Source organism: Hemitrygon akajei, chromosome 16, assembly GCF_048418815.1.
Source record: "Hemitrygon akajei chromosome 16, sHemAka1.3, whole genome shotgun sequence".
In the NCBI taxonomy this organism is placed as follows: Eukaryota; Metazoa; Chordata; class Chondrichthyes; order Myliobatiformes; family Dasyatidae; genus Hemitrygon; species Hemitrygon akajei.
Window position 1 is genome coordinate 11,295,853 of NC_133139.1, and position 26,643 is coordinate 11,322,495.

The 26,643-nt window shown below is 39.9% G+C and overlaps 1 protein-coding gene across 8 annotated transcripts in view; it reads left to right on the plus strand.

Moving 5' to 3' along the window:
• Positions 1-12,472, plus strand: part of LOC140739754 (BTB/POZ domain-containing protein 2) — a 43,642-nt gene extending 31,170 nt beyond the window's left edge. For all 8 annotated transcript variants that reach the window (XM_073068241.1, XM_073068235.1, XM_073068237.1 and 5 more), the window contains 3 exons: positions 282-369; positions 6,341-6,487; positions 7,429-12,472. In XM_073068241.1, coding sequence (XP_072924342.1) covers positions 282-369; positions 6,341-6,487; positions 7,429-7,590 — 397 coding nt within the window. In that variant the 3' untranslated portion in view covers positions 7,591-12,472. The remainder of the gene's footprint in view (positions 1-281; positions 370-6,340; positions 6,488-7,428) is intronic.
• The last annotated feature ends 14,171 nt before the right edge of the window (positions 12,473-26,643 follow it).

Sequence of the window (26,643 nt, forward strand, 5' to 3'; positions counted from 1 at the left end):
ATAGGAAAGTTGACCTAGACCTATGAAGTTTAAGAGAAACTAATTCATTGAGGAATAGTTTCAGCAAGGACCAAGAATAACTATGAAAAATGTGACAGTAGTCAAACCTGACCTTCATTTTATACAGTTAGTGTAAGATGTATACCATAAAGGAATTCGATGCTGTTTGGAATGTCTGTCAGATATTTCATTATAATGCCTCAGAAAATACTCAACTTGGTTAGTATTTTGGGAGTCATATTTAAATTGTACTAATATTCTATGCATCTTTAAAACCACAGGTTTACAGTGAATAGGAGGATATTTGTAGTTGGGTTTGGCTTGTATGGATCAATACATGGGCCCACAGACTACCAAGTAAATATACAGGTAAAAATATTTATTTCTAAAACACTTTACATAGCAATGTCACAAAATCTTTAAACACTGGTATTCTGTTGTATTTTTTTGAAGTGCAATGGGCAGTTTCAGGTAAAACTTCCCACTAACAGCTGTATGACATAATCAGTTTGCTATATTAGTTGAGATATAAATGTTGGTTCACCAAATGGGCAGAACTCTCAATTCTTCAAAGTCCTGCTTCAAGATCTTTTATATCCATCTCAGGAAATAATGGGGCCATTGTTCTAACACGCTGTGATAACAGTTTATATTATGCCTTCAGTACTGAAGTGGAGACTGTCAGTGCTGACTGTTATTACTGACGATAAGCTGATACAGCCTATGCTAACTACTGTTAATGGAAGAATTTAGAGGTACTTGAGAGAAGTGGAAGTATATTGGGCTATACCAAGGGTTCCTAACCTTGGGTTCACAGATCCCCTCGGATAATGGTAGAGGTCCATGACGTAAAAGTTGGAAACCCCTGGCTTATACACTTCTGTATAAAAGAACTTGTATTATAAGATGACTGTGAGGAGAAATTAAATTGGGGTATAACATTTTAATAATTTTCTTTAGATTAAAAAGAAAATCCCTGTTTCTAATTATTTCTGTAGTTGTCCAAAATGAATGCAGGTTGACTATCAGTTACCTGAAATGCCTGGGGTCAGTACTGTTGGATTTAGGATTTTGGAATATTTGCATCCATGTCACATTGGGGATGAGACACAAGTAAACTCTAAATCCATTTACGTTTGATGTATGTGTACACACACACACACACACACACACACACACACACACACACACACACACACACACACACACACACACACACACACACACACACACACACACACACACACACACACACACACACACACACACACACACACACACACACACCACCCCCCCCCCCCCCATGAAGGTAGTTTTACCCCCCCCCCCCATGAAGGTAGTTTTATATAATAGTTTTGATAATTTTGTGCATGAAACAATAATATGTGCATTGAGCTACCAGAAAGGTAACTATCACTATCTTAGCCACCCAGGTGGACAGTTGGTAGCTGTTTGGCATTGCCATCGTTCCTGACTCCGAATTTACAGTACTGTGCAAAAGTCTTGGGGATATGTGTATATAACTAAGTTACTAAGACTTTTGCATAATAATATGGTAATTATATGTATTGCACTGTACTGCAACTGGAAAAACAAATTTCTTGACATCCTGTTGCAAGAAAAGGTTTGTGAGCCCTTTGCAATTGCTTGGTTTTCTGCATTAATTACTAACAAAATATCTGATTTTCATTTACACAATCTGACTAAACTAATAATACACCAACAATTGTACAACTACTAGTCAATACTGAGTACACCATTTCATCAATCACAGTCTAGGTGCAAAAAAGTAAGTGAACTTCTCGGGTAATGCCTTGTACAAAAGCCGTCTGGAGTCAGGTGTCCCAATCAATGAGATGAGATTAGAGGTGTCAGTTGTAGAGCTGCCCTGCCCTTTTTTAAAAAAAAAAGCACCACACAAAGTCAGGTTACTGACAAATCCTGCTCTTCTCAAGAAAGATCTGCTTATGTGCACCATGCCTCAATCAAAAACAAGTTTCAGAGAACCTTAGAAGAAGAATTGTAGAGATGCATGAAGCTGGAAAAGACTATAAAAGCATTTCTAAAGACCTGAGTGTTCATCAGCCCACGATAAGAGAAGTCTGCAAATGGAGGAAATTCAGTGCTATTGCTACTCTCCCTAGGAGTAGGTGTCCTGCAAAGATCACAACAAGAGCACACCATGCAATGCTGAAAGAGGTTTAAAAAAAACTCAAGCGTAACGCCAAAAGACCTGCAGAAACTTCTAGAATTTTCTCAAGTCTCTGTTCATGTGTCCACTATCAGAAAAACACTGAACAAGAATGGTGTTCATGGAAGGACACTACAGAGGAAACCACTGCTCTCCAAAAAAAACATTGCCTCAAGCCAGCTAGAGGGGAGGCTGTACTTGATCTGGTATTAGGAAATGAACCTGGTCAGGTGTCAGATCTCTCAGTGGGAGAGCATTTTGGAGGTAGTGACCACAACTCTTATCATCTTCACCATGACGCTGGAGAGGGATAGGAGCAGACAATTTGGGAAAACATTTAATTGGGAAGAGGGAAATATGATGCTATTAGGCAGGAACTTGGGAGCAGATGTTCCCAGGGCAATGTGGCAAATGTTCAGGGAACATTTCCATGGAGTTCTGCATAGGTATGTTCCATTGAGGCAGGGAAAGGATGCTAGAGTTAAAGAACCATGGTGTACAAAGTATGTAGAAAATCTAGTTAAGAAGGAAAGAAAAGCTTATGAAATTTGTTACTGTTAGAGCTCTAGAAAATTACAAGGTTGCTAGGAAGAAGCCTAAAAATGGAATTAGGAGAGCCAGAAGGGGCCATGAAAAGGCCTTGGTGAGCAGGATTAAGGAAATCCCCAAGACATTCTACAAATAAGTGAAGAGCAAGAGGATGAATCATGTGAGAATAGGACCAATCAGGTGCAATAGTGGAAATATGTGCATGGACTCAGAGGAGATAGTGGAGGTACTTAATACTTCAGTATTCACCAGGGAAAAGGTCTTGGCAATTGTGGGGATGACTTACAGTGGACTGAAATGCTTGCGCATATAGACATTAAGAAAGAGAATGTGTTGGAGCTTTTGAAAAGCATTAAGTTAGATAAGGTCACCAGGACCAGATGAGATATACCCCAGGCCACTGTGGGAACCGAGGGAGGAGATTGCTGAGCCTCTTGCGATGATCTTTACATTTTTAATGGGGACTGGAAAAGTACCGGAGGATTGGAGGGTTGCAAATGTTGTTACCTTGTTCAAGAAAGGGAGTGGAGATAACCCAGGAGGTTATAGACCAGTGAGTCTGACTTCAGTGGTGGGCAGGTTGTTGGAGAAGATCCTGAGAGGATTTATGAGCATTTGGAGAGACGTAATCTGATTAGGGAGAGTCGGCATGGCTTTATCAAGGGCAGGTTGTGCCTTACAAGCCTGATTGAATTATTTGAGGCTGTAACAAAACACATTGAAGGTAGAGCAGTGGATGTAGTGTATATGGATTTCAGTAAGGCATTTGATGAGGTTCCCCATGCAAGGCTCCTTCAGAAAGTAAGGAGGTGTGAGATCCAAGGAGACCTTGCTTTGTGGATCCAGAATTGGCTTGCCCACAGAAGGCAAAGGGTGCTTGTAGATGGTTTGTATTCTGCATGGAAGTCGGTGACCAGTGGTGTTCTGCAGGGATCTGTTCTGGGACCTCTCCTCTTAGTGATTTTTTTTTTCATATATAAGTGACCTGGATGAAGAAGTAGAAGGGTGGGTTAGTAGGTTTGATGACACAAAGGTTGGAGGTGTTGTGGATAGTCTGGAGGGTTGTCTGAGATTACAGCAGGACATCAATAGAATGCAGAACTGGGCTGAGAAGTAGCAGATGAATTTCAACCCAGATAAGTGTGAAGTGGTTCATTTTGGTAGGTCCAATTTGAATACTGAATATAATATAAATGGTAGACTCTTGGCAGTGTGGATGATCTGATAGATCTTGGGGTCTTTGTCGATAGGACTCTCAAAGCTGCAGTGTAGGTTGACAGTGTTATTGAGAAGGTGTATGGTGTGTTGGCATTCATCAACTGTGGGATTGAGATCAAGTGCCGTGAGGTAGTGTTACAGCTATATAAGACCTTAGTCAGACCCTGCTTGGAGTACTGTGTTTATTTCTGGTCACCTCACTGCAGGAAGGATGTGGATACTATAGAGAGAGTGCAGAGGAGATTTACAAGGATGTTGCCCTGATTGAAGGCCATACCTTATGAGAATAGGTTGGGTGTACTTGGCCTTTTCTTCTCCTTGAAGCGATGGAGGATGAGAGGTGATCTGATCAAGGTGTATAAGATGATAGGAGCATTGATTGTGTGGATAGCCAGAGGCTTTTTCCCCAAGGCTGAAATGACTAACATGAGGGGGCATAGTTTTAAGGTGCTTGGAAATAGGTAAGTTTTTCACACAGAGTGGTGGGTGCGTGGAATGCACTGCCGGCGGCAGTGTTGGAAGTGGATAGTGGTGGAAGACAATAGGGTCTTTTAAGAGCCTCTCAGATAGGTACATAGAGCTTGGAAAAATAGAGGGCTATGCGCTAGGGAAATTCTAGGCAATCTCTAGAGTAGGCACAACATTGTGGGCTGAAGAGCCTGTGCTGTAAATGTCTATGTTCTATGTCTCAAGTTTGCAAAATACCACCTGGATGTTCCACAACACTTCTGGAACAATGTTCTGTGGGCAGATGAGACAAAAGTTGAACTCTTTGGCAGAAATGCAGACCGCTGTGTTTGGAGGAAAAAGGGCACTGCACACCAACACCAGGACCTCATCCCAAATGTGAAACATGGTTGAAGGAGCATAATGGTTTGGTGCTGCTTTGCTGCCTCAGGGCCTGGACAGCTTACAGTCATTGAGGGAACAATGAATTCAAAATTATATTAAGGCATTTTACATACAGGGAAATGTTAGGATTATGGTCTGTCACCTGAAGCTTAATAGTAGTTGGATGATGCAACGAGACAATGATCAGAAAGAGAAGAGTAAGTCAACAACAGAATGGTTTAAAAAGAAGAAAAATCTTATTTTTAATGGCCAAGTCAGAGTCCAGACTTTAACCCAATTGAGATGCTGTGGCATGACCTGAAGAGGGCTGTTCCCAGAAATATTGAGGAACAGAAACAGTTTTATATGGAGGAATGGTCTAAAATTCCTCCTCACCATTGTGCAAGTATAATCAGCATCTACAGGAAAATTTTGGTGGAGGTTATTGCTCCTAAAGGAAGTTCTACCACTTATTAAATACAAGGGTTCACATACTATTTCCAGTCTAGACTATGAATGGTTAAACAATGTTCAATAGAGACGTGAGAAGTGTAATTGTTTAGGTGTTATTAGTTTAGGCAGATTGTGCTTGTCTATTACTGTGACTTAGATGAAGATCAGACCACATTTTGTGAGTAATTAATGCAGAAAACCAGTTAACTGCAAGGATTCGCAAACTTTTTCTTACAACTGTATCTTTGATTGTATTTCTGTTTGCAATTAATGTTAGATATCTTGTTATTTTTTTTCCAGAGAAAAATGTACATCAAACTAAATTTTACATTTTTAAATTTATAGATGTGATAAATTTCAATTATTCATAAACCTTACACGACGTCTTATATTGCTAGAGTCTTTATTATGTTTGATAGTGTGTTTGGTCTGAATTTCTAGCATTTTGTCTTGGCAATGGAGAACAACTGGGTCATAGTCTGCGATCCATTGGAACTTAAAGTAAATTGTTTATATAATATTGAAGCTTTTTTGCCTTTTGGAGGCAGAGCTTCTGGAAGTATTAAAGGCGGCAACTGGAGACGCATCCTATTTCTATTAAGCTTATTGAAAATTTGCCATGAGTAAAAAAAATGTTCCCCATACAGTCTTGTTTGTAATGTGAAAATGATGACATGTGACATCTTGTAATATTCAATGTTATCTGAAGATCATAGCAAAGGAATTTGGCACTATTTTAAGTTGTAGTAGGAAGAAGCTGTAAACATTATTTAGTAAGAATTACTGAGGTAAACTGTTGTACAAAAGAGGCAAGGAAAGACATTAAACATAGATAAATCAATACCCTATATATATTTTTCCAAGTAATTGGGTTTTAGGTGTTTCTAATGTCAATCACTGAACACACCAAGTGCTCTCTACTAGTCCACATTTAGCATTCTAAGCAAGTTCTGTTCTTCAGTCAATTTGCATCTGACAAGAGATGTAAATCATGCCTTTAGTCATATACTACCTTTAAAAATGATCTGCAGGCTTTCAAATATCTTTTTACAGCTGCTGTTAAAACAATATACTGATTGGGTTATGTTGCATTTTTAGGTTATCCACACTGACAGCAACACAATTTTGGGACAGAATGACACTGGCTTTAGCTGTGATGGATCATCTAATACTTTCAGGGTTATGTTCAAGGAACCAGTGGAGATTTTGCCCAATGTTAATTATACTGCAAGTGCAACATTGAAGGTATGTTTATAGATTTTTAGAGATTACTTGGAGAATGGTTCCAATAGTGGGAGAGTTTAGGACCAGAGGGTACAGCCTCAGAGTACAAGGACGTCCCTTTAGAACATGGGTTCCCAACTAGAGGTCCATAGACCCGTCAGTTAATGATAGGGGTCCGTGGCAAAAAAATGGGTTGGGAATGCCTCCCTTAGAACATAGAAGAAGATGAATTTCCTCAGCCAGAGGATGTGGGAGTCTGGACTACATTGCCACGGATGGCAGTGAAGTCATTGGGTATAGTTAAAGCAGAAGTTGATACATTCATGATTAGTAAGGGCATCAAAGGTTACAGGGAGAAGGTAGGAGAATAGGTTTGAGAGGGATAAGTCAGCCATGAGCAGACTCAATTCCTCCGGGTGCTGTAGTTTCCTCCCACAGTCCAAAGATGTGCTAGTTAGTAGGTTAATTGGTCATTGTAAATTGTGGGATTAGGGTAGAGTTTAATAGGTGGGTTTCTGGGCGACGCAGCTCAGTGGGCTGGAACAGTCTGTACTGTACCTCAAAATAAAATCTCATAGGTGTGCTTTCTTTTTAAAAAAGTAATCTTCAGAACGAGGTGGTCTTGTAGTGTTTATTTTGGCTTTTCCAGGAGGGAAAATACTTGTCTGTCTAAGAAGTTTTTATTCTGCATTTTCCTCCACACCAACTCTACCTCCGTTCATCTGTGGAGAATGTTTTATATTTAATTTGAGCAGATTAGAGATGATCATACCATGAGTCAGTTTAGATGGTAATTTGAACGTGTAGCATGCTGTCCCTCCAGACTCTTTATGAAAAATTGCTTTTTAAAGATTCCTTTCTCTTATGTCACTGTTTTCAATGCCTTATTGTTTATACAAATTTTACTTGGCTTTTGCCATCAATGAAATATTATTTTTTTAAAAAATTCTTTTGTGCTGTAGGGGCCAGATTCTCATTATGGAACAAAAGGACTTCGTAAAGTCATTCATGAATCTCCAACAACAGGCACAAAAACAGTCTTCACATTCTGTTATGCTGCTGGGAATAACAATGGAACATCAGTAGAGGATGGGCAAGTCCCAGAAATTATCTTCTATACGTAGTCAAGTTCAATGGGACCTTGAGATCTTCATTGGTCTCTCAAATACAAACTGATTGTATGCTATTGTATATTTGAAATGAAGAGTAATGTGCCTAATACTAGGCACAAGTTTTGAATATTGTGCTTTATTGGCTGACAGTGTAAAAAAAAGCTTATTTTCCCTTTTTCCTCCTCCTTGGCTCTGTATTGTCACAGAATGTAGGAGTATTGTTATTGTGGTGCCAATTCTAAGCAGTTGTTTTGCTTAATGATGTGAGAAATGCACTTATGTAATGAGGGCTGTCGCAAAGCTGAGTGTCTAAGCCTTGAAGTTTCAGATTAAAAGACCCACAGCACTATTACAATGAAGGCCAAAGACGTTATACTGCATATGAGGAGAGCTTCAAATTACTGTATAAAATACAATAAAATACTGTATAAAACACAATACTATGTAGAAAACTAGATTATACCAGCAACTTATAACACAAACAACAAAATCCAGATCTTTAAGTGGGGAGTGTGTTAACTGGTAATGTTTAACAACGTGTATTAGTAAATGTTTATTGGTACCAAAAGACAACTAGAAAACTAAAATACGTCAAATCTAATTTCAGCTCTTGCTCTCCATTTAATGTTTTGTAAAGGGTGTATTCCTTACAGTTCAGTGGAAAATCTCTCATTCTATTACCGTGATAACATACTTAGCCAGTTAAATATGGGTCCAATTTCCAGGGAAATTACCTGCAAGGTAGTATGTTTCAACATGCTGAAGACTAATGCTTTCTGATACTGGTGTAAAATACAATTAAAGCAAGTATACACGGCATGGCTTTTACGTGGTTTCAAGAACTGTTATTCAATAACTGGTAAATGTAGGGGAGCATCAAATTTGATATCTGCTGGGTAGTTTAATATGTTTTCAAACGTAGAGAATTCCACCCTGAATTTTGTGAAAGGACTGAGTTGCTCTGATCTATAATTGTTTTGTAATGGGTAGGTGGAACAAAAACAGAATAAGAACAGTGATTTGTCAATGACGATTGTATGATGCAGGTCAGTTTTAAAGAAAAGATCTCCTCCAATCAGAAAAAATGACAACATTAAAGCTGCAGAGATTTGGGAAAATTCCAAGGATCTTTCCAAGAGTTATGTTGCATTCTCTCCACATTATATTTGTAAAAACATTACTTTCTTTACAGAATTATGTCAAGCAGTTTGGAGGAAAGAATGATCCTATTCCTCCAATGATTTTCAGGCTACACCTTAATAGCTGTGTGTGTGTGTTGATTTCCCTCCCTCCCTCCACCCCCCACCAAGCTCTACTTCTGCCTCTGCTTTGATATCACGCACATTAGTAATAATTTATTTACTTGCCTCAGACACTAGAAAACATCAGACCTTTGAGGTTCTTTTTAAAAACTGGTGTAATAGAAAATCATTTATTCCACAAATGAAGAAAGGTTTGACTTGGATGCCGATTTGTTTCACCTTGGCATAAGGCAGTATTTATTTTGAAAATGCAGGGATATTCACACAAAGAATGATGTATATTTCAACACTGAAAGAACTGTTGTAGACGCACACTGAACACATTTACTCCAGTCCCATTTCACTTGTGTTCTGCTGTACATTTTTAAATGTAAAATCATACTTATCCATATACAGCTGTAGCAAACACATTTGTAATTTAAAAACAAAAAGCTGGAAATATTCAGGCCAGATGGCAGTGCTAATATTTCAGATCAATGACCTTTCATCAGAACCCAGGAAAAAAAAATTAGAAATCAAATGTGGTTTATGCTGCAGAGGAAGGAGAAGGGTAGAGAGAACCGATGGATTGTCTCGATAAAGGTGGAGACCAAGGGAGACTGGAGTAATGCACTTGGTAGTAGTGCTGGTTGAGAAGGCTTTTTAAAAGCATTCATATCCAGTGAACCATTTAAAAAAAGATTATGTGTCTGTTTCCCTCTATCACATGATTAAAACTGTGAACGGTAATGCATTAAATTGTTTTTTTTAATATGCTTAAACTTTAGCCTCCCTATTGTATCATATTTTGGAAAGATGTAATACTTTGCGTGTTGATTTTTGTTCCCATTTTACTTGCGTGTGCTCTCATGGTCTCAGCTTGTGTGTAACCTGATCTTACTGAAACTTAAAAATTTTTCTTTACCAACAGCATTGTAATTACTCACAAGGCTGGAAACACAAAGGTGCTACTTGGCCAACCATCTCTAGATGAGACTGGTGTTAGTGCCATTTTGAAATTCAGATCCTGCCTCGTGAGCAATACTTGACAGTATTTTCTCTATCTTGCATACAGTCTTTGAGATTAGAAACACGAGATTCTGCAGATTCTAGAAATCCAGAGTAACACACACAAAATACTGGAGAAACTCAGCAGGCCAGACAGCAGCTATAATGAGGAATAGACAATTGGCGTTATGGGCCGAGACCTTTGAGTGTGTTGCTGCAGTCTTTGACTACATATGAACCATTCCAACATTACAGAATGGCCACGTTTAATCACAATAAAGAGATTAGAAAGGATAGAATGGCAGTTTTCCATGCCTATTCCCCAGCTTGTACTTAAACATATTAGGATTATTATTATTATTTGATTTTAGTTAAAGTATTGAACTGCAGAGTTTCATGGACATTTAAAAATGTGGTATTTTAAATGTCATAGTTTCCTTTTGTGTTAAAGTTTATTTACAATCTCTCAGGTTCAGACAGTTTTAATGTTTTTGAAGCAACTTAAATCGCAGCACCAGATTTCCCTCAGAAGATAATAAAATCCTCAACAGAAATGAATAATGGGTAAATACCTGGGTGAGATAAAGAAGCTAGTGATAATAAATTAGTAAGACATGGCAAATGCATTTTTCTTCCAATAGCTTAATAGTCTTTTAATTATGAGCCAACTTTTTTTTTATAGCTGGGGCCCACTTAAAGCAGCCATGAGAGAAAATTCATAATTCAGAATTGTGAAATCAAATGAAGACACCCTGTATGGAGCTCAGTGATATCTTGAGAATTTCAGATAAGTTTACAATGATTCATAGTAATCTGTTACCTAAATCTTCAGCTTCAACTATATCCTCAGCTATATGCCAGTTCACAAGTTTATAAGGAAATGCACATCTAAAATGTTTGGTTATTTCAGGACTTCACCAATGTATTATAACTCAACCAAGAAGACAAATTAGTGAACTGCTATTGGATATTCCAGGATTCTGCCCAACACAGCCAGGAAGTACCTTAGTTCTGATGTCTAATGAGCTATTTATCTGAGAATTTTAGAAATAGTGCATACACCTTATGCTATTGGAATTGGCTATTGAGTGCAGTTGAACTTTGTGCATTTGGGAAACTGGAATAAGAACATTGTTGTCTTCCCCTGGTGATGCACTGAAACTTGAAGGCTTACTAAATGGCAACATTGCTATGGCCCTTTCACCAATCAGTACACGAGTTGTGGCATTATTTAGAGAACTCTCTGCTTATTTAGACTTTGAATGTATTGCTAATTTTATTGTAGAAACTGCCTGTCAGAATTCGCAAGCAAATAATATGTCAATTTTTTAAAGGAGTACTTAGAATCTTAGATACTGTAGAATGAATGTATAAAATGATAAGTAAACCTTTATGTATTCTAACTACTTAAGCCGTGAAAGCCTATTTTGTCAAGATGTCTACAGTAATTCAGTAAGTGGATGTGTGGAATGGCACTTGCATATGTGTCAGAGAAGGTTCTTTAAAGGAGAGGATTTGAGGGAGCTTAAAATCACAGAAGCAAGTTATTATTGCAAACTGAAATAATATTGAAACATTCCCAGAAGGGGATAAAGAGGCAATGTGGTTCAGGTGAAGCACCAGTTGTGTTGCCTTTAAATTTAAACAAACCTAACTTATCCTTGTTAAAATCAAAATGCCAGTGCAATTATAATAACCTTTACCTCTTGTCACAGAAGTCCAGGCAAGATGCTATATGGTAGTATGATTCAATTTGCTCAAACACTTGAATAGCTTGCAAGGTCTGACTCAGTCTAGAGATGCTATAGATTCTGTTTTTATTGGAGTAGTTTAGAAAATAACAAACCAGTACATGCAGAAACCCCATTAGTTCCCATGACCATTTGAGCTGTAATATTACAGTAAAATGCACTTTACAAATTGCAGAGCTATGAATTTAATGAGATTGTCATTTCCTTTAGTGCCACTGGTTGGCCATTAGTGGTGCTGCAGTGCTGTTACTTAGAACCACAGTGTATTTTTTATATTCTCATTTGTGTGTCTAACATCATTCAGAAGTACAGTTGTGGGAGGCATGGTAATCTGATAGCCCTTTGGTGGAAGCAGTGGGGAAACAGGTTGGTCAGTGAATATTGGATCGGGAAGTAAAACAAATGCAAGAAATAGAGATTTTAGGGTAAGTTATTGGATCATTTTCCTCGGTACTGGAGATTCAACACAGAATGTAACTGAGCATTCAGCCATTTTGAACACAAATCATTTATTAATGACATTTAAGTGCATTAGAATGGCTTCTGTCGGAGACCATTTTAGATTGGTGGTGGCTGGTTGGAGGTAATATGCAGACTAATCGGTTGTAAGCCATTAAAGGGTTCTGATTGAAGTTTGTCAGATCAGTACAATAGACTTTTTACTCAACACCAACTTCTTATTTATGTGATTTAATAAAAAAAACACTATTCCTGAATGTGTATAAATCCCTGAATTCAAAGTTTCTTCAAAACGTTAAATGATTATCAGTATGTGCATGTTACAATTAAGGAATACACAATAAAAAATCATTGGCAAAAACATCTAATTGATATGATAGATGGAGTCCAAAAATGTTTCACAAATATTTGTTAAAATAAAATGTTTTAAAAATGTGTTTGTGTAATTCACTTTTAATGTCTCTGTATCTCATGCATTTACAACTTTATATGACCATATAACATAGGAGCAGAATTAGGCCATTTGGTCCACTGAGTTTGCTCCACCATCCTGTTCCCTCTCAGCCCCAATCTCCTGCCTTCTCCCTGTATCTCCTGATAAACTCTCGATAGGTTTGATTTTTGTCTATAGTTGTCTAATACTTTTCAATAGATAAAATGCAGTTTGTAAAGCTTCCTCATTCTCTTGTCAAATGACTGATACTGTTGTATTTGCATTTTATACCCCTTTTCAGAATGCCTGAGTGATCTACGTCCAGGCACTCACTGCTGTCATGTAAGTAAATGCAGCTTCCAGTGGGCAAACATGCTCTCCAGCAATACTGAACGACTACAGTAAAACTGATAACATTGCACTTTGGCAGACTCGCAGGTTTCTCCAAAATCTTAGATGTTATTTCTACTAATAGCCTAACAAGTTTTCAATTTTTTTGATGTTCCACAGTATTCCAACAATTTTTAACAGGTAAATTATTAAGTTTAAGGGGGGTGTTGGAACCAAGGGCCTTGCTGAGTTTTGGAGAGCGTAGCAATGGGAATCCCTATGAAGTCCATATTGGAGATTAAGACATTCCGTAGTATCCTGTTTTTGGTGGTGGTAATTGGAGGTTAAACCTTTTTTCAGGCAGATTTTTTTATTGTTTGAGATTTTTAAACATATGTTTTGTGAATCTGAAAAGAGCATGTAAATATAGAGTATCCACACTGACAGTAACACAATTTTGGGACACAGTGACACTGGCTTCAGCTGTGTTAGATATTCCAATATTTTCAGAGTTCTGTTCAAGGAACCAGTTGAGAATTTTGCCCAGTGTTAATGATACTGCAAGTACTACATTGAGAATGGGTTTATAGATTTGTTTTGGAGAGGATGTTTCCAATAGCGGGAGAGTCTAGAACCCGAGCGTATAACCTCAGAATACAAAGATGTCCCTTTAGAACAGAGATGAAGAATTTCTTTAGCTAAAGGATGATGAATCTGTGAATTCCATTGCCGTAGGTGGCTATGGAGGTCAAGTCATTGGGCATAGTTAAAGTTGTTTGTTTCTTGATTAGTAAGGCTGTCAAAGATTACAGGGAGAATGGGTTTGAGAGAGATAATAAATCAGCCATGATCAAATTGTGGAGTAGACTTGATGGGCCAAATGGCCCAATTCTTCTGTATCTTATGTTCTTAAGTACTGTACAGGTTTATTTAGACAAATGTGATATTTACAAAAGGGACACAAAATATCTATGAGCTATCAGGATACAAAGTCTACTCTGGAATATAAACTCTACAGAAAACAAAATACAGTGAATGGAGGATTGTAATGGTGAGAGGAACTCAGCAGGCCAGGCAGCATCTATGGAAAAGAGTACAATCAACATTTCGGGCCAGTCCCTTCTTCAGGATTGGAGAAAAAAAGATGAGTCAGTTAGAAGGTGGGAGGAAGGGAGAAAGAAATACAAGGTGACATGAAACAAGGGGTGAAGTAAAGAGCTGGGAAGCTGATTGGTAAAAGAGATACAGGGCTGGAAAGGGGAATCAGGAGAGGACAGAAGGCCATGGAAGAAAGAAAAGGGGAGTACCATCAGAGGGAGGTGATGAGCAGGTAAGGAGATAAGGTTAGAGAGGGAATTGGTGAAGGGGAAGGGCATTACTGATAGTTTAAGTAATCAATGTTCATTCCATCAGGTTGGAGGCTACCCAGATGGATTATAGGGTGCTGTACCTTCAACCTTAGTGTGGCCTCATCGCAACAGCAGAGAATGCCATGGACTGACGTCTTTGAAGAAGGAGGATATCCCCTTTGTTCTGGAATGAAAAGCCTCACCCTAAGAGCAGATGCAGCAGAGATGGAGGAATTGAGAGGGGGTGGGGGGGGGGGGGAACAGGCATTTTTAAAGTATCAGGGAAAAGATATAGTCCTGGTAGCTCTAACAATCTGTAGGCTTATAATAGATATCAGTAGATAAGCTGTCTCCAGAGATAGAGACAGAGAGATCGAGAAAGGGGAGGGAGGTGTCAGAAATGGACCAGGTAAATTTGAGGGAGGAGTGGAAGTTGGAGGCAAAGTTGATGAGCTCCGCAGGGGTGCTGGAAGCAGCACTGATGCAATCATTGATGTAGCGTAGGGAAAGTTGGGGAGTGACACCAGCGTAGGCTTGGAACTTAGACTGTTACACGTAGCTGACAAACAGGCAGGCATAACTGGGACCCATGTTTTGTTTGAAGGAAATGGGAGGAGCCAAAGGAGAAATTATTGAGAGTGGCTCCGAGTTTGCATTGGCACTTAGCTGCAGACGCTATGTTTCTTTCACCATTAGTGGTAGATAAGGTGTTTGCTTGGTGGCAGCTGTGAACTTATTGTGATGATCCTTAACATATTCAATAAATAAATAAATTGGATGAAATTGGTTGATAATTATTATAAATGGTGACTAACTTGGGTCCAGCTAGCACAAGTTTGGAATATGTAGTACAGAGTATAAATCCTACAGAATACAGAACTCTGGACTTTGGTGCATGGGGGAATAGAAAAGAGCTGCTATTTTCCTGCTTTAAGCAAACATCAGAGCTGAATTTGTTAAGATACACTAGCAATGGAAACTAAATTAACCTTTTGCTAAGTTTGGGGGCTGGGGAATAAACTAACCTCATTTTGAGTTGGAGCACAGCAGCTGAGTGGTGTGGGGGGGGTGGAATAATTCTACATCTATGACAAGCTTTGTAGTATAAAGTGAGATAAAGAGATTAGCTTATTTTGTGACATGTGCATTGATACATACAGTGAAATGCATTGTTTGCATTAACAACCAGCGCAGTCTGAGGATGTACTGAGGGCAGCCCGTAAGTGTTGCCAGTCTTCCGTCACCCATGTAGCATGGTCACAAGTTAATGTGAGAGGGAACCTGGGTGCCTGGGCTCATGGAGAAAAACCATATGATATCAAGGAGAATGGACTCCATACAGACAATGGTGAGAGAGAGGCCTTGAGTAGGCCATCTTATAATTTTTGGCGATGAGCTCCACCACAGTGTGTCATCAGCAACCTTGACAATGTGACTACTCGGGTGTATGGCTGTGCAATCGTGTGAGAAGTGTATACAGCAATAGGCTCAGCACACAGCCCTGGGGTGGGGGGGGGGGCACCTGTATTGGGGATGCTAGGGAGAAAGAAGTGAAGATGCTAACTTTCTGAAGTCTGTTGGTTAGGAAGTCCCAAGACCCAGTTACACAGTGGTGTATTTAGACCAAGGAGGAGAAGTTTGTTCATCAAGGTCTGTGGGATAATAGTGTTGAATGCTGAACTGAAATCCAGAAGCAGCATTTTGATATAAGAGTCCTTGTTTTCAAAGTGTGTCAGGGCCAGGTGCATGACAGATGCTATGGCATTTGTTACAGAGTGGTTCTGTCAGTGAGTGTCAAATGTGGCAGGATTGTGCAATGAACCAGAATTGATTAGAGAGCTGAAGGTAAAAGAACCATTAGGGGTAAGTGATCATGATATGATTGAATTCACAATGAATTTTGAGAAGGAGAAGCTAAAGTCAGATGGAACGGTATTACAGTGGAGTAAAGGAAATAGAGGCATGGGGGGGGGGGGGGGAATTTGGCCAAAATTGGAAAAGAATGATGGCAGAGCAGCAATGGCTGGAATTTTCAGAGGCAATTCACAAGACACGGGATATACAGTATACATCCCAAAGAGGAAGAAGTATTCTAAAGGAAAGATGACCCAACTGTGGCTAACGTAAAAGCTAAAGAGAAGACATATAATAGAGCAAAAATTAATGGGGAGTTGTAGGATTGGGAAGCCTTTAAAATCCACCAAAAGGCAAATAAAAAAGTCATTAAGAAGGTAAAGGTGGAATACAAAAGGTGAAGCATTTGCTTTAATGAATACAAAAGGTGGAATAATATTAATGTGAATACCAAAAGTTTCTTCAGACTCATAAAGTGTTAAAGAGAGGCTAGAGTTGTTATCAGACCACTGGAAAACAATGCTGGAGAAGTAGTAATGGGGGACAATGAAATGGTGGGCAAACTGAATAAGCATTTTGCATCGGTCTCACTATGGAAGATACTAGCATTATGGTGGAAGTTCCAGGTGTCAGTGGTCATGAAGTGTGTGAAGTTACCATAACTAGACGGAAGGTTCTTCAGAAACTGGAAGGTCTGAAGGTAGATAGGTCACCTGGACCAGATGGTGTACACCCCAGGTATCTGAAGAGATTGTTGAGGCATTAGTAATGATCTTCCAAGAATCACTAGATTCTGGAATGGTTCCGGAAGACAGGAAAATTACAGATGTCACTCCACTCTTCAAGAAGGGAGAGCGTCAGAGGAGAGGAAACTATAGGCCTGTTCGTCTGACCTCAGTGTTTGGGAAGATGTTGGAGTCGATTATTAAGGATGAGATCTCAGGGTATTTGGAGGCACATGATAAAATAGGCAATAGTCAGTATGGTTTCCTCAAGGGAAAATCTTGCCTGACAAACCTGTTGGAGTTCTTTAAAGTATGATAGACAAAGGAAAATCAGTTGATGTTGTGTACTTGGATTTTCAGAAGGCCTTTGACAGAGTGCTGCACATGAGGCTGCTTAACAACCTATGAGCCCATGGTATTACAGGAAAGATTCTAGCTAGGATAAAACAAGTGGCTCATTGGCAGGAGGCAAAGAGTGGGAATAAAGGGAGCCTTTTCTGGTTGGTTGTTGGTGATAGTAATGTATCACAGGGCCCTGTGTTGGGACTGATTCTTTTTATATGTCAGTGATTTGGATGGTGGAATTGATGGCTTTGTTGCAAAGTCTGCAGATGATATGAAAATAACTGGAGGGGCAGGTAGGTTTGAGGAAGTGAAGAGACTACAGAAGGACTTAAACAGATTAGATAGATAGATAGATAGATACTTTATTCATCCCTATGGGGAAATTCAACTTTTTTCCAATGTCCCATACACTTGTTGTAGCAAAACTAATTACATACAATACTTAACTCAGTAAAGAATATGATATGCATCTAAATCACTATCTCAAAAAGCATTAATAATAGCTTTTAAAAAGTTCTTTAAAAAGTTATTAGGAGAATAAGAATACATTGTTGGGAAGTGTATGGTCTTGCACTTTGGTAGAAGAAATGAAAGAATTGACTATTTTCAAAATGGACAGAAAATACAAAAAACTGAGGTGCAAAGGGACTTGGGAGTATTTGTGCAGGATTCCATGAAGATTATTAATTTGCAGGTTGAGTCGGTGGTGAGGAAGGCAAATGCAATGTTAACATTCATCTCAAGAGGATGAGAATATAAAAGCAAGGATGTAATGTTGAAACTATATAAAGCACCAGTGAGGCCTCACTTTGGAGTATTGTGAGCAGGTTTGGGCGCCTTATCTTAGAAAGGATGTGCTGAAACTGGAGAGGGTTCAAAGGAGGCTCACAAAAATAATTCCAGGATTGAATGGCTTGTCATATGAAGAGCATTTGATGGCTCTGGGCCTGTATTCACTGGAATTCTGAAGAATGAGGGGTGACATCATTGAAACCTATCGAATGGTAAAAGGCCTTGATAGAGTGAATGTGGAGAGGATGTTTCCTATGGCGGGAGAGTCTAAGATCAAAGGATATATTCAAAGAATGGAGATGAGCAGGAATTTCTTTAGCCAGAGAGTGCTGAATCTCAGGAATTCTTTGCCACAAGCAGCTGTGGAGGCCAGGTCTTTATATGTATTTAAGGCAGAGTTTGATAGATTCTTGACTGGTCAAGGTATGAAGGGATGTGGGGAGAAGGCAGGAGATTGGGTCTGAGAAAAATAATGGATCAGGTATGATGAAATGGCAGCACAGAAGCAATGGGCCAAATGGCCTAATTCTCTTCCTATAGCCTATGGTCTTATGCTTGGAGTTTTTGATATGTACCATTACCAGTCGTTCAAAACACACTGTGATGATTGGCGCTAGTGCCACTGAACAGTAGTCATTTAAACCTTGTAGAAATGTTTTAACATTATGAGAGGCAGAGATAAGGAGAATGGTAGCAGACTTTTTGCCAGAGTAGGGGAGTCTATAACTAGGGCTGTAGATCTAGGATGAGTGGAGAAAGAACTAATAAGAACCTGAGAGCAAACTTTGTTTCCACACAGACGGTGGATTGTATATTGATTGTGCTGCCAGAGGAAGTGGTTGAGGCAGCTACAACAGTATTATTTAAGAAGCACTTGGACAGGTACAGTACATGGGGGAGGGACCTAGAGGGATTGAGCTGAAGGCAGGCAATTGGACTAGATGGGTAGGCACTGGTTCCTTAAGGTTGTTATCGGTGGGGAGTGATAATGGGGATAAACTCCCACTATCTATTAAATGCTCCAATGGCGTGCACCTCAAATAGCTTCTGACAACCAAGTCCAGCTCCTGACCTTCACGTGTAGCTTAGCTACTAAGCCTGGCTGAACCGTTTCTACTGACAGGAGAAGGGCAAAAGGCAGGTTACTGGTGCCTTAAACCAGTTGCTTCAGGCAGATGGGGTTCATCAGCCGTGATTGGCAACTCATCTAGGAGAAGGAAAACTCTGATCTCAAACCAATGCTGCCTTGTGGCTGTACCCACTCAAGGGGAAGGATTCAGGAGTAAGCTCCGAGGGAAAAACCTGGAGCTGGATTCCTTAAGGCTGTCCTATATTGAGTACAATGCTGACTAGCAATTCCAGCAATGCTGCTGGTGCCAAACTGTGCCGTTTGCATTGGGTGCATCATCTGTGTGGAGAGGGGAAGCCTGATACATGGGTAACAGCTTGCACTCCATATCGTACTGCCCTGACTTTCATAGACAGCTAGGACGCAACATGCATGGTCAACCCTAACCAATGAAGGGTAGGCACAATGGTCAGCATAGACTTGATGGGCCAAAGGGCCTATATATGTGCTTTATTGCTCTAAAAAGCAATTTAAAAAATTGACAGAGAAAGGACAAGGCAAACATGCCATGTGGTGAAAGGTACAATGATAACCAGGTGTCATAATGAAGGACAGAGCATACGTACATAAGGATGTATCTGCACGTTGACACTAAGGGCTGCATGGTAGCAAAGTGGCTAGCACAACGCTTTACAGTACCAGCAATTGGAGTTCAATTCCCGCCACTGCCTGTTTACACGTTCTCCCCGTGACCGCATGGGTTTCCTCCTGGTGCTCTGGGTTCCTCCCACAGTCCAAAGACATACCGGTTGGTAGGTTAATTGTCATTGTAAATAGTCCTGTCATTAGGCTTGGGTTAAATCGGGGATTGCTGGGTAATGTGGTTTGAAAGGCTGAAAAGGCCTATTCCACGCTTTACCTCAATCAATCAATCAATCAATCAATCAATCAATAAATGAAAGGCAGATCAAACACTCAGTACTTGAATGTGCACATCTGTCCTGTTGTGAGCAACTTAATGGCACAAATGGAGAGTGGACATGATCAGATGTGACAGAAAGTGGTTGCTATGTGATAAAAACTGGGAACTAAATATTCTTGTCCTGACGAAGGGTCTCGGCCCGAAACATCGACAGTGCTTCTCCTTATAGATGCTGCCTGGCCTGCTGTGTTCCACCAGCATTTTGTGTGTGTTGTTTGAATTTCAAGCATCTGCAGATTTCCTCGTGTTTGCTAATTAAATATTCTTGGAGTTTTTGGAAGGATAGGTTGCAAGAGGAGAATAAAGACAGCTGACTTATAAAAGAGTGTAGCAGATAAGAGTGGGGAAAAAAGTAGGGAAATATTCAAAAGTTCAAAGATTCAAAGTACATTTATTTTCAAAGTATACAACCCTGAGATTCACCTTCCCACAGACAGCCATGAGACAAAGAAACACCCACTCAAAGAGAACATCAAATACCCAATGAGTAAAGAACAAATCGTGCAAATGGCAAAAAGCAAGCAAAAAACACCAAATATACATCATCGAGCCACAAAGTAATTTAAACAGTCGAGGATTGTTCAACTTATTATCTTATTTCCTTGCTGCCCCTTACGCCACTGGTGTTTGAGGCCGCAATGGAGGTCCTCCGTCTCTGTCTGTTCATACAGTTACACACAGATTTAGAAGGATTCTTCATTGCGGTTTCTGTAATAATTTTTTTTTGACCAGTCAGGGTTGTTGGCCCTGAGCTGAACCTCCAAACCTGGAGGACCGGTGGACCACTCTTAGTCTGGCCTCTACCCTTTGACTTGTTTGACATGGGTGACCCTACCAAGAGCCAAATCATAATGCTCTGACTCCAGCCAAAATAACTCTCTGGGTCATCGAGGCACGCAAGCCTGCAAACCATACGGCAAGGTTGTGGTCCTCTTGGAGGTTAATTTAGTTCAGTTCAGTTAAATTTAGCTGTGTGTCATGTGGAGTTAATCCATCACGATCAAAAGCAAATAAAATAGCAATAACAATGAATCTTGGTACAAAGATTACTGGATTTTGCGGAGATCACAGGACGGTCATTTGCTGATTCCCGGGATGAAAGGGTTGACTTGTAAGGAAAGATTGAACAGCTGGGCCTAAAAGAGGTGGAGCTGAGAAGAAAGAGAGGTTACCCATTGAAAGGTAAGATTCTGAGACTGATTGACAGGATAAACACTGACTAGATGTCTCCCCTCTTGCAGGAGTCTAGAACAAGGGCTAGCGCTACAGAATAGTACAGATCTGAGATTGCTTTTCTCTCAGAGAAATAGAACACAGAACATTATAGCACAATACAGACCTTTCAGCCCACAAAGTTGTGCTCACCTTTTAACTTCCTCTAAAATCAATCTAATCCTTATCTCCCACATGTGTCTCCATTTTTCTATCATCCTTGTGCCTTTCTAAGAACTTCTTAAATTTTCCTAATGTATCTGCCAAATCTTGGAAATTCTGTAGACTAGAGATCCCTGGAGGAGGAGTCATTCACAGGTTTTTTGGTCTATAGCAGGGATTTCCAACCTTTTTTTTATGCATGGACAAATACCATAAAGCAAGGTGTCTGTGGACCCCAGATTGGGAATCCCTGGAATCCTTGGAGATCAAGGATTATATGGAACAAAAAGAAAATAGGACCGAAGACAAATTCAGATTATATGTGACTCTATTCAATGGCAGAGTGGGTTTAACAGGCCATGTGACCCATTCTCATTTCTTTTTATTCTTCTGAATAATGTTGAAGCAGTTACAGTCTGGGGTTTAATCAGTCTAGTACTGATGATATCGAATCATTCCAAAGCAACATCAATGAAGCAGATGGAAGCCGATATCTGATCAGCATAATTTGGAGTTTCTTGTTTAACTATTGGTTGGAACATAGTCCAGATTAGGACTATACAATGTACTTCAGAAACTTTGAACAGGAAAAGATGAGATGAAGGATTAGTGCGGGGGCTCTTAGGCAAGAAGTGAATCCAATAAACAGTCCTCACCTGCTGTATGTCGGCGGAACGAAGGATTTGCCACCAATCCCCAAAGTAGACACAGATTACATCAACAGCTTCATGCAGCAGCTTTAATGTGATAAAAGTTCAAAGGAGCTTTCTGGGAGGGCCATCAAACAGAATCCAAAATGGAATAATACATGGCAATTTGAAGTAGATGTAAATTTGATCAAAGGCAAACTTTAAATGTGGAAAAGTAAAGAATTTTGGCAGAGAATTCCAAAATGTTGACAGTTTCTTTAACTTGCACGATTCCTCTCCTTTTATACATTGGTTGGTTGTCTTTGTTTATGTATAATTTTCCATAAATTCTATTAGTAAGGGACCAAGGGTCTAGTGAGATGGAGGAACTGAGGGAAATACATGTTAGTAGGGAAGTGGTGTTAGGTAAATTGAAGGGATTAAAGGCAGATAAATCCCCAGGGCCAGATGGTCTGCATCCCAGAGTGCTTAAGGAAGTAGCCCAAGAAATAGTGGATGCATTAGTGGTAATTTTTCAAAACTCCTTAGATTCTGGATTAGTTCCTGAGGATTGGAGGGTGGCTAATGTAACCCCACTTTTTAAAAAAGGAGGGAGAGAGAAATCGGGGAATTATAGACTGGTTAGTCTGACAGCGGTGGTGGGGAAAATGTTAGAGTTGGTTATCAAAGATGTGATAACAGCACATTTGGAAAGAGGTGAAATCATCGGACAATGTCAGCATGGATTTGTGAAAGGAAAATCATGTCTGACGAATCTTAGAGAATTTTTTGAAGATGTAACTAGTAGAGTGGATAGGGGAGAGCCAGTGGATGTGGTATATTTAGATTTTCAAAAGGCTTTTAACAAGGTCCCACACAGGAGATTAGTGTGCAAACTTAAAGCACACGGTATTGGGGGTATGGTATTGATGTGGGTAGAGAATTGGTCGACAGACAGGAAGCAAAGAGTGGGAGTAAACAGGACCTTTTCAGAATGGCAGGCAGTGACTAGTGGGGTACCGCAAGGCTCGGTGCTGGGACCCCAGTTGTTTACAATATATATTAATGATTTAGACGAGGGAATTAAATGCAGCATCTCCAAGTTTGCGGATGACACGAAGCTGGGCAGCAGTGTTAGCTGTGAGGAGGATGCTAAGAGGATGCAGGGTGACTTGGATAGGTTAGGTGAGTGGGCAAATTCATGGCAGATGCAATTTAATGTGGATAAATGTGAGGTTATCCACTTTGGTTGCAGGAACAGGAAAACAGATTATTATCTGAACGGTGGCCGATTAGGAAAAGGGGAGATGCAACGAGACCTGGGTGTCATCGTACATCAGTCATTGAAGGTGGGCATGCAGGTACAGCAGGCAGTAAAAAAGGCAAATGGTATGTTGGCATTCATAGCAAAAGGATTTGAGTACAGGAGCAGGGAGGTTCTACTGCAGTTGTACAAGGCCTTAGTGAGACCGCACCTAGAATATTGTGTGCAGTTTTGGTCCCCTAATCCGAGAAAGACATTCTTGCCATAGAGGGAGTACAGAGAAGGTTCACCAGATTGATTCCTGGGATGACAGAACTTTCATATGAAGAAAGACTGGATCAACTAGGCTTATACTCACTGGAATTTAGAAGATTGAGGGGGGATCTTATTGAAACGTATAAAATTCTAAAGGGATTGGACAGGCTAGATGCAGGAAGATTGTTTCCGATGTTGGGGAAGTCCAGAATGAGGGGTCACAGTTTAAGGATAAAGGGGAAGCCTTTTAGGACCGAGATGAGGAAAAACTTCTTCACACAGAGAGTGGTGAATCTGTGGAATTCTCTGCCACAGGAAACAGTTGAGGCTGGTTCATTGGGTATATTTAAGAGGAAGTTAGATATGGCCCTTGTGGCTAAAGGGATCAGGGGTATGGAGAGAAAGCAGGTACAGGGTTCTGAGTTGGATGATCAGCCATGATCATACTGAATGGCGGTGCAGGCTTGAAGGGCCGAATGGCCTACTCCTGCACCTATTTTCTATGTTTCTATTATATTTTTTTATTTTTCTGTGTATGTGTGCAAGAAAATAAATCTCAGGGTGGAATGAGGTGAGATATATACTTCGAAAATAAATTTACTTGAACTTAGAGTTGAAGTTACTGCCACCAATCATGTTTCAACGAGATAATGGGACATGTCAGAGGCTATAACTGAGGAGTACAGATACTTTGGATGGGCATAGGGCTATACTTGGGCTTGGCAATGTAGAGGAGGCCACGTAGCAAGTACTGAATGAGATAGAACAAGGAGAAGGAAGTGCATGTGAAATTCTGCCTCACTGGAAGGACTGTTTACATCCCCTGAGGGTGGTGAGGGAGGAGGTGCAGGGACAACTGATGTATCTCCTACACTTGCTGGAGGAAGTGCCAGGAAATGGAGTGGGGTGGGTGGTAAAAGATGAATGGACCAGAGAGTCAGCAGAAAGAGGAGGAGGGGAGATGTCGCTGGTGATAGGATCTTGATGGAACTGGTGAAACGGTAAAGGGTGCATAGGCTGGTGGTGTTAAAGGTGAGGACCAAGTGAACTCCATCTGTTCTGCCTGGACGAGGATGAGAGTAGAGATGTGGAAAATGGAAGAAATACATGAGAGGTCTCCTTCAACTCCAGCAGAGGAAAATGGTGTTTCCTAAAGAAGGGAAATATTCTGAAAGAGAACAGCTTATCTTGAGAACATTTGTGGAAGAAGCAGAAAAACTGAAAGAGATGGTATTCTTGCAGGAGATATGGTGGGAAGCAGCTGTTAGTCTCCATGGGGTTAATGTAGAGATTGGTGAAAAGTTTGTCTCCTGAGATGGAGATATAGAAAAGGAAGAGGTCTCAGAAAGAGTCCAGAAGAGAAAAGAGTGAGGCAGGGAAAGGGAAAGAGAACAGGATACAGGAAGAAAGAGAGAGTGCAAAGTTACACGGCTGCAGATTGAAGAGAATTACAGGGAATCTGGAGTAGAAATAGACCATTCAGCCCAACAGATATCTGCTGCTTAAAAAACAGAGTAGTTCAAATGCAGGAAACCGAAATAAAAACAGAATTTCCGGAAACACACAGGAGGTCAGACAACATTGTGGAAGAGAAACAGAGTTAATGTCTCGGGGAGAAGATTTTTCAACAAAATGAAGGGAATGTGAAAATGTATTTGAAGGTGCAGAGAGACGAAGTGGTACAGATAACAAAGGGAGAGAGAGGAGACCAAGAGACACTGAAAGGTGAAAATGGTGGTAGTGCTAGCTGAAAGAGGGTAGGGAATTGGATTGAGCTGTCGAGCTTCCATCTGACTGTCTAATCAACAATCCCATCTTTCCTACCTCTGGGGAAAAAAAATGCTTCTCCTCGGATTCCTATTGGACTTATTTCTGTGACAAAACATACAAAAACTCTGAGATTTATTTCTTGCAGGCATTCATGGAAGAACAAAGAAATACAATAGAATCAATGAAAAACTGCACACAGAAGATGTTGGGGTGTACTTGATGATGGAAGCTGATTTCCTGCAACAGCACTCCTTGTAGATGTGCTCAACAGTTGGGAGGGCTTTACCTGTGATGGACTGAGCTGCATCCAATTATTTGTTACCTCACAAACGGAAACAACTCTGCCAAGTTCATTTCTAAGGAAATGCCTCCGGTCATTTTGAGCATTTTCTGTATGGTTTCAGTTCCTTTAATGTATGCAAATCTCTGGTTTTCTTTGCCTTCTGGTCAGGCTCCTGTTCTCCCATTGAGGGAACTGTACCAGGCTTGAACTGGTCAAAGTACTCAGGTGGTAGAAGAAGAAATCTTATCTTCAATCAGATTTGCCCTGCAAGTTAATTTTCATTTTGTAATCACCAAACAAACACAGAAAACCCTCATCATTCTGTCTTCCAGTTGACTGAAAGTTGGTGCCTCGTTATATCAAAAGTTTTATTAGTCCAGGATTGTTTGATTACTTCCCTTTGAGAACAAACAGCTTCTTGAACAAAACCAATTCTCCGTGCTTTTCAACGGATTTTGTTGTGACACCATGTGGAAAAATATTATTGCAATTGTCCTCCTATCAGGTAACGTACTCAGTGCATGTCGTGAATTTATCAAGTGATTGCAAGAATATAGACATAGATATTACAAATGCATTCAAAGCCAAAAGTAATTATCTAAATGGACATTGAACCCATGAACACTACCTCACCACTTTTTTTATTTCTGTTTTTCTTTTGCACTACTTATTTCAACTATTTATTAGTTACATAAATACCTACTGTAATTCAGCTTTTTTCTCTGTATCGTGTGTTTTATTGTACTGCTGCTGTAAAGTTAACAAATTTCACGACATATGCTGGTGGTATTAAATTAAATTCTGATTCTAAAGTATGGTATGCAGAATGAGATTGCAGGCATTTACAGGAAAGTAAAGACTAATTCATATTAGGTAATTAAACCTTACAAATAAAATGTAATAGCAGTGTAATGATTTGGTTTCAAGAATTGTAGCCAATTTCTTGCCATCTGGCATCTTCACCCCCTTCTTTTCCAGTCCTGATGAAGGGTGAAACTTAGAGTGTTGATTAATTTCTATCGATGCTTCCTGATCTGCTGAGTTCCTCCATTACTTTGTGTGCATTGCTTTGGATTTCCAGAACCTGCAGATCCTCTTCTGATTACAATAAATTTCATAGAGTTTACAAACACACTCCAGATGAAGGATCTC